Source organism: Amphiura filiformis, chromosome 9 (genome assembly GCF_039555335.1).
Source record: "Amphiura filiformis chromosome 9, Afil_fr2py, whole genome shotgun sequence".
NCBI classification, from domain to species: Eukaryota; Metazoa; Echinodermata; class Ophiuroidea; order Amphilepidida; family Amphiuridae; genus Amphiura; species Amphiura filiformis.
The window spans coordinates 17,146,510-17,155,700 of record NC_092636.1 but is presented as its reverse complement, the minus strand read 5'-3'; the positions used below and the strand labels follow the sequence as shown (position 1 = coordinate 17,155,700).

The 9,191-nt window shown below is 35.1% G+C and overlaps 1 protein-coding gene across 1 annotated transcript; it reads left to right on the top strand.

Moving 5' to 3' along the window:
- The first annotated feature begins 938 nt into the window (after positions 1-938).
- On the top strand, positions 939-8,632 carry LOC140160412 (uncharacterized). The gene is made up of 5 exons (XM_072183647.1): positions 939-1,076; positions 3,085-3,258; positions 5,813-5,909; positions 7,564-7,670; positions 8,528-8,632. Exons 1-5 carry the CDS (start codon positions 939-941, stop codon positions 8,630-8,632), a joined length of 621 nt encoding a protein of 206 aa, XP_072039748.1.
- Positions 8,633-9,191: the final 559 nt, after the last annotated feature.

Genomic DNA, 9,191 nt, shown 5'->3' with positions numbered 1-9,191 from the left:
GTTCAGTTTGTACAGCTTTGATGTTGGAATAAGATCAAATGGACAATGCCCAGCCTGAAATATGTGAAGGAAAATGCCCAACCCATAAATGTTATTATTAATAGTATTATTTTATTAATATTATATTTTTTTTTTATTATTATTATTATTATTATTATTATTATTATTAGTAGTAGTAGTATAGTAGTAGTAGTAGTAGTAGTAGTAGTAGTAGTAGTAGTAGTAGTAGTAGTAGTAGTAGTAGTAGTAGTAGTAGTAGTAGTAGTAGTAGTAGTAGTAGTAGTATCATTGTTATTATTATTATTATTTGTGTTATTATTATTACTATTATTATTACTATCATTATTATTATTATTATTATTATTATTATTATTATTATTATTATTATTATTATTATTATTATTATTATTATTATCATTATTATTACTATTATCATTATCATTATTATTATTATTATTAGATTTTATAAGAACCAGAAACTGTTAAGAGACATGAAACCCCAAGAACACAGGAAATGCCTCACTAGTCTGGTAAAAGACGTAGATGAAGATGACATACTTGTGTACCTCTATGGCTGCCTCAAACAAGGACAATGGCTCAGATGGGACTCTGCCATGAAAGTAGATACATCTTGGAAGAAGCTCCTTTATGTATGGACACCAGAGCTCCTATCTTTCCATGTCAATACCATCCACGACCAACTTCCATCACCAGCTAATTTGAGACTCTGGGGAAAGACCAACCTCGGATCCTGCCATTTATGTCATCATAATAACTGCACTCTATTCCATGTCTTAAATGGAAGTAACAATTCTCTGCAGAGTGATAGATACAACTGGAGACATGATCAGACACTGAAAGCTGTAGCAAATGGCATACTGCCCTTCATTGAAGAGGCAAATCAGAAGTCGTACACCCCTCCATAAGATACCAACTATATGACTACTATCAAATTCCGCACTGAATATGGTGTAACCTACCTAAATCCAGCACTGCCTCTAAAAAAAAGGGATTCAACAAACCTCTTACAGAAGGACAATGACTGGGAATTTCTGATGGATGAGGAACATAAGCAAGTAGTATTTCCTCCCATAATCACAGAGACTGCAAAAAGTCCTGATATTACAATCTATTCTGAAAGGACCAAAACGGTTATCATCATTGAGCTTACAGTCCCAATGGAAGAAAGATCTTGTAGCCGACTGCGAAAATAGCGGATGGTGTACGCACTACTTCCCAATTGAACTTGGAAGCTGAGGTATTTACAACACATCGCTGACAAAATGCATCGCTGCTCTCGGAGTACCAGGTTTAAAGAGACGTTACATCATGGATGTGGCTTCTAAAACCGCACTCAGAACCAGCTATGTGATATGGTTATGCCGTCAAAGCAAAGCATTCCGACAGCTAGACCTGATTCAAAGCTGGAAAGCGTCTCCATGTGAAGATAAAGAAGACTAACCAGCATAAGACAGCCTAAATATGCCAAGTGACCCCAGCAAACACAAAACGTTTAGAAAACGTTTTCTCTAGGTTCTAGTTTGGTCTTTTACGTCTTCGTCTTCCAAAACGTTTTAAAAACGTTTTAAAAACGTTTTGACTTGGTTAAAATATTGTTCGTTTTACCATGACGTTCAGAAAACGTTTTTAAAACGTGACAAAATATTTCGACTTTTTACGTTATTTTGCCACGTTTATAACACGTTATTTCCAGAACGTTTTCCGAACGTTTTGTGCAACGTCAATTAAATGTCTTTCTAAAGCGTTTAATTATTATTTCATATTATCAAAATGTTTTAACACGTAGCCTACTCTAGTTTAAGGCACTGAATGGTCGTAAATCCTGGGGGACAGGGGGGACACGTCCGCATACACTTTGGGATATCAAATGTCACCCCCACCCCGTTTTCGGCAAACACTTCCCTGGTCTAAGTATATTTACTCTAAAAATACAGGCAATAGGCCTATTCGGTACCTTGATTTTTGGATGAAATAGTTTAGAATTGAAATTTTCTCGCGCTCCGCGTACTTCATCGAATTCAAATTCACCTTCATATTCACATCCAATTCACCGTGATTGGGGGCTAAAATAGTATAACAAGTTTTGTGTGAATAATACGCGCATCTCCCCGTAAACTTGACCGGTAAAAAGCAATTTGTCTATGTCATACCCCTGATATCTGGTACGTCAGCAATTAACAGAAAGGAAAAAGAGGAGCTATCATGTCAGAAGACTGAGGAAAAGGACGGAATCGAAGGATTGAAGAAAGTGAAAAAAAAAGACAAGATACACATGACAAAGCCGACTAAATATTAAATCAACAGGGATTAAATAATTCCTTGAATTCTTATGACACCCCCCGACATCTCAAAGAAAAAAAAAAAGTGAAAGAAAAATTCCTTGTTGTTTATAGATAGCCCTAAACGCCTTGATTTGGTATAAAATAGTGTAAAATTGCATATTTTTGCGCGCTTCGTGGGAAATGAACCCAAATGTGTATCAACTTTCACTTCAAAATATGAAACTTAATGTTCGCCTGCTGTGCGCGTATAAATCCCAGCAATTCAGCATCGAAGTGGTTACGTAATTCTCTTGGTTACCGGATCACGCTACTTTGGTATGCCTAATTCGAGTGCCATATGCTTTATGTGGTGATCATTTCGATCGTGGTTCATTACTCTAGCGCGTGATCCCGTTGACATAGTAACATTACGTAACTTCGATACTGAATTGTGAAGTCAATGATGTCTGTATATTGTTGATGAATACAAGTTTAACTGTTTAATTCTTTATATATGTGCATCAATCAGGAAACATGTACCTAATTTGGCAAGTGTTTCACGCAGTCCTTTTTATTATAACAATCTCATCATCACAGCACGGTTCAATTATATGCATTCGACAACATCACTTCTCGGACGTTGACCTCAATTTGTAGAGTTAAGCTTTTGCAACCAACATTTTAAAGTCAGCCTAAGCCTAGCATAAGCTGCTGGTTAGTGAGGAACTGTGTCTTAGAGATTGTGATGTATGACCCGGGTGTTTGACTTGCTTGACATCTTTAAGTGTGACCTATATAAAAGTTTTATGGTTTTGTGAATCGTCTGGCAACCCAAAATTCAAACCTGGAATGTGAAAAATTATACGTTTCACACGATCGTTTATGCTGGCATGCTGTTCTAAGGAATATATATACATCAAGTTGCTCATCAAAAGGAACTCTTTGCATCTGTTTCGTTCAGTTCTACCAAACAAAGGTAAGATTGTATTTTATTATTAGGCCTACTATATTTGCATTAAACATGATAAAGCGTGTATGTTTTTAGTCAATTTAATCAGTGAAGTACAATGAGTAACATATGACACCCACAATATAATGACGGTTGATGTAATTTGAATTCAAGGAAAGTCTTTAAAAGCTGAGGACTTAAACTTAAGATGTTTTTAATAGGATATTGTTTTTCTAATTATTTACCATTCTTGACTTAAAAGTATGTTGTAAGGTTTGATGATATTCATGGTTTAATTCCGTATTGGTACTACTAAATAAAATACTTGTATGTTCGTGATGCATTCGTATAGCTGGCCTATTCGTCGTGATTGAGCGCTTTATAAAATTGCAATCTCAAAATTGAAAAAGCCTCGGCGATGTTGTCAGAATTGAAAGGCTGTGCCTACAATTAATTATTTGATTGAAATTCAAGGTGGTTTATTGACTTGAGTTTTGTCATGTTTGTCAAATTGTTATACTGTACCTATTTCATAAGTCTATCTGACATAATGTGTTAGATGAGTATTAGATTAGCATGACTATCATGACACTCGATCATTAGATCGTCGGACAACTTAGTACCTGATTTAATTACAAGTAGGCTATATTATTATTCTCAGCTATATCATATGTATATTTACACAGACAAATTCCTGAAAGTAGTAAGAGAAGTCATCAAGTATAAAAACAGAACACGTGAGAAGTAACATTAATAATTACAAGTGCATAAAAGAGTGGCCGTTGTTACCCAATATGTAAGCAATATGTGATTAATAGGGCCCGGAGTATTTAGCGCCCAAAACCTCACAATTTGAATAATTGCTTTAAAGTCAGGCAGAAGGGAGCTCTGGAAATCCATTGAAATGATTATCATGTTGCCGGTTATTGCACCCAGAGGTGTATTTTGTGCACCACCTGTACCACCTCAGTCTTGACCTATGTTCTGGGTTAGTCACAAACTCCAAGTCCATGGTTAAAGACAACAGATGGTATGACCTATATAAATCATATATTACCCAGAGAAGTTCAGGTACGCTAATTTTTGCCCTAAACAATGGAATGTTGCAATATTTATGAAATGATTGCAAATGAATAATGATGTATATTGATTGCTTGGAAGTGGAACACATTTGTTTTTATTTTTAGTGTAATTAATTAGGTTTGTGTTGCCTGAAAGCACTGAATTAAAATGGGACGTCTGAATTGCGCTTCTGTCTGAAAAAAATCAAAGAGATCGATGACCAGGACGATTCTTTAGCCCTAGGTATGCATGCATAAGAGTTCAAAATGATTAAAAACAACTAGTAGAATTTTTTTAGCTGTAAATTAAGACCAAAATCAAGTTCATGTAGCACCTGTAGTCATTAATTTATTCAAGTTACACATGCGAAACGCCATGTTCCCATAGGCTTTATGTGCTCCTCTTCCCCATCCTTCCCTCACAACTTTCGATCAACCACACATCTCCAGTAGTTGAAAAGCTATATTGTTCATATTTACAGGGTTGTTACCAATGTTAGTGGTGTTTTAGCTTTCAAATGACACCAAAACAAAATATGACATTTTATCAATTAAACAGATCACAATTTAAAAATACATAACCTGGGAAAACGCATATCCATTAGTATTAGATTACCATCTCTTGTAATCTTAGTTGTTCTCCTTCGTATAAAGTTTTAAAAGCAAGACAATTTTGTAACTTATTTTGTACATGTAACATGTCATAAAATCATATAGGCCTTAAGGCCTGGTAGCTGCTAGTTCAGAAGTTCAAGATATTGTCCTTCGTTCTGTTGAAACATTTTCGATGTGCTAAGAACATTGTCGAAAAATATCCATATTCCATATTTTGCAACATTGAAGTTTATCATTTGTTTAAAGAGTGATAGAGTTACGCAATCTGCTGTTTAGTTAGTTATCAATTAGAACTTTGTAGAGAAACATGACAAGATAGCTTTTTATTGTATTTATTGAAATACAAAAAAACTATGTCAATATTTTGTGCACTCTTAACTATAAGTTTTGCTTTTTGCAAAACATGCACATGAGGGCCCCATATGTGGTTTTATATTAAAATTCCACTCAGCCAAAATTATTCCTAAAATATATAGGAATATCGAATAGACACGAGAGGTTCTTTAAATATTTTAATATTTCTCAGGAACTGGCATTTTATACCAAACAATCATAACCTGTGCAAAATATTCCCTTGCCTCCACCCTATACTAGCTTTAAAAACAAAATTATGAATTAAGATGCCATTTTCGTGTGTTCAAAAGTACACAATATGAAATTGTGGTTGATTTACACAATTGAAGTACTAATAATCATGATCATTTATAAATAGGCCATAATTCAAAATATGTTTGACATTTTGCACTTGCGATGAAAATCACAATAACTTTATTCAGTTGTGGGCCAAAGTATCACAATATACTGAACCATCAACAACGGCAACATCATAAACGATATTGACTTCCAAATTCCATGCGATAATGCATTTAAAATATTTAGCTTTGATTCATATGTCTTTATTCCAGATACGACACCTTAGTCTTGTTGGAGGACATGATCTCAACGAAACCATCAGGAGGATGATGAGGAAGCTGGGAACGAACAATGTGTGGTCCTCCTACAGTGTATAGGGAGAAAAGGCAAGCTGAGCAACGCTCTGCAGGGTCTATTGTTCTATTGTTTCCTATTAGAACGCTGACATATTGGAAAATGTTGCCAATCAATATTCATGAGAGTGTACATTCGACGTCCAGTTTGCGAAATTGGGTGAGTTGTGTTTGGTAGGTGTGAAATACAGCTGACTGGGCGTTTTAATTACGTAACGAATAAAGGCATTGACATCGTCGAATGGCTGCCCAGTGCTGTTATGCGTTTAGTTATTATATAGGCCTAATAATTATTATTAAATGTATTCATCATTCCTTTCTTTTTCCTTCTCTGTACTTATTCTTTCCTAGACCTACACTGTCTTTATCACTCCCTCGCTCTCATTGTCCCCTCTCACCCTCCCTTTCTCATTCCCATCATTTTTCTTATATTTCTATTTATCTACTTGTCTTTATTATATCTTTTTATTTCTGCCTTCCTCCAGCCCTCTCCCATTCTCCATATCCCCTCCTCCCTTCTTCCTCCCTCCTCCCCTCCCAAGACTTCTTACAGAGGTGAATCTGCCCCTCCCAAACCCCTCCCCTCTTTGGGCACGCCACTATTTCTATACCAATCTCCTTCTTAAAATAAAATTAAATGGAAATTTCTTAAAAACAACCTTTATAGGCCTATACTTATATTTACATGTATACGTATAGCGATTACCATTATAGTGTAATATAGATATATGGACTGGACATGGCAGCCTTCATACATTCTAATGTGTAATCGATCACCAAGAGCATTCAATTTATTTAAATGAAACGCCTATCGTCAGGTGGGTGGTAAAGATGATTGCATCGACAGCTAAAGCCTCCTTATCTTCAGACCCACACAAGCACACATTTGGGATACATAAGTACAATGGTACCACTTTACACATGACTGCCCTTACACATGACTGTAGTGTGGTATTGATACCCGCCTGTTGTGTAGAGCGTTAATATGATGCCGGATCAGTGACCAATTTAATGGCGGAACCCCTTTCTTCGAAACAATGGTACCACTTTTATGAATAGCCTGTCGCAACTTCTAATCGGCATCAAAAGAACAAAAGATTATATAATCTATTGCGACTCTATTTCTATTAAAAGCTCTTTGAAGCTGAGCATTAAAGATAGCCCTTTCTACATAGGCCCAAGATACAATCTATGATTAACATAATATGTCAAATCACGTAGGCCTTTCCTTTTATTTCACAGTATGTTTCCAGACATTGGGCGAGAAAACAGATCCATAAGGGGTCCATAAGCTTCCATAGAGCTATGATCGGCTAAGCCTAAACAGAATGCATATAATTTGTCATGCTGTCTGAACCAATCATAGTGGGTGTAATATACTCATATTCTGTGATTATAAAATTAGAATATGGATATTTAAATCTGACCCCTAAATCGGACGTCTGTTTCCAACTTGTTTTTTTTGTTATTTTAGATTATATGTGTAGGCCTATACTTTATTCATAAACTTATCAAATAAAAAATATTTCCCCTAAGACCACAGACCGCACGTATGGTAACACGTCGACATGTAGGCTTTTGGAAAATCCTAATATTGAGGTACAGACCGTTTATTTTGATAAAGGAGTTTAATTTAATACTGAACTCATATCATTTCCACCTTTCTATAGAAGCTTGCATGAAGAATCATCCTCAAGCTAAGGAGGTTGAGATAGAGAAGGGACTTGGAGATTATCTGAAAAGAACATCAAATCTTCCAGGTGGAAAAAAGTATAAAGTAAGTTCAAATATCATTGCTGAAATGCCAAATTAATTTATTTAATTCATGTAGGCCTAAAACAATGTCTAGGGATTATAATATAAGCACTCTTTCTAGACACCACCTTGTCCTCTATTATTTTGTAAACACGTTTAAATGCTAAACATGTTTAGGAATTAAATATGTCTTGTGTTTAGATATTAAACATATGATGTTTTGAAATTTGACATTGGTGTTTAGGTTTTAAACGTATTTACAAATTGAGGACAAAAAAGTGTTCAATCTCTAGACACTGTTTTTGCAGTGTATACTATGTTTCTGTATCTGAATATCAAAAAGTGCATAAATATTGTTCGTTGAATGTAAAATGAAAAAATATCGCATATCGCACAGCTCATTTTCTTAAAATAATGTTTAAAAAAATAATAAAGCATAGCACAAAGCTATTTTACCAAATGTATCTGAGACATACTTTTTTGGCCTTACATTTCACATACCTACGTGATGTTTCTTTCTCTATGGGGCATTTTTGTTTATTTTCACTTCTCTTAGGTTTTTAGGGGCACCATGCCCCCTCCCCACACACACGCATTATGATTTCGTTATGGTTTATACAGAACTTGAAAATTACTCAGAATTAATGATACTGATAATATAAATAAGTTGTCTGGATATCTAAGGGTGACCATAACCTGATAGAATTTTTTTATTCATAGAATTTCTTATGCCTATTTATATATATTTTGTCAGGGCTGCTATTTTAGTGAGCTGATATATTTAAGGGGAATCGGGTTTCAGTTCAATTTTTAAAATGATGTTTCCCAAAATGATGATCATGCTTATAAATAGATTGTTTTCCATTTTATCATCTATAGAAAGCTGGGAATGTGGATGTAGCGGTACCTGTAGGGGAATTGGAGGATGATGAGCGCGGCGAAAATGAACGTGTCCCCCAACAGGAAGAGGAAGAACAAGACTAGGGACACATTGAAACTGAAGACCACAGACACTGTACTGGTAAACATGCTAGTTTTATACAACATTGTCGGACAAGGTGCTCACTGTCTATTGAAGTATATATATTCCATAAATATAAGGTTTAAGTTTAAAATAACTGTGATTATATATCAGACTTTTATTTTAAAACATTTCTCATGTCTTAAGCATGTTAAGATGTTTTTGTTTCTGTACTTATAGCTTTTAACTTTTCCTATCCGATATACGCTGGCGAAGTGACGTCCTAATCGGATTAACTACCATAGCAATAGATTAATACAATTTTTGAATAGATCGCTCTGCACTACAGCAGGTTGCACTCATCACCTGTCTTCAATCATATAATAGATTGAATACAATACCGCTCTTTTAACAGACTAATCTTACAGGTGCAAGTGATTAGCATTTCTTTGACATATATGGTTCAATGCATCGGTACCGCATGGACGTTGTAGGCCTACTACGGGGGATACAGTCAACATTTTATTCATCTATTGCTATGGTAGTTAATTCGATTAACTACGTCACTTCACCAGTGTACAT

What these genes read in the sequence shown, in the direction of transcription:
- LOC140160412 (XM_072183647.1), top strand. Translation starts at nt 939, where the DNA reads ATGACTACTATCAAATTCCGCACTGAATATGGTGTAACCTACCTAAAT. An exon ending in TTCAGTTCTACCAAACAAAG is followed by an intron (nt 3,259 to 5,812) that starts GTAAGATTGTAT and finishes TCTTTATTCCAG; the next exon opens with ATACGACACCTTAGTCTTGT. An exon ending in CAGGTGGAAAAAAGTATAAA is followed by an intron (nt 7,671 to 8,527) that starts GTAAGTTCAAAT and finishes TATCATCTATAG; the next exon opens with AAAGCTGGGAATGTGGATGT.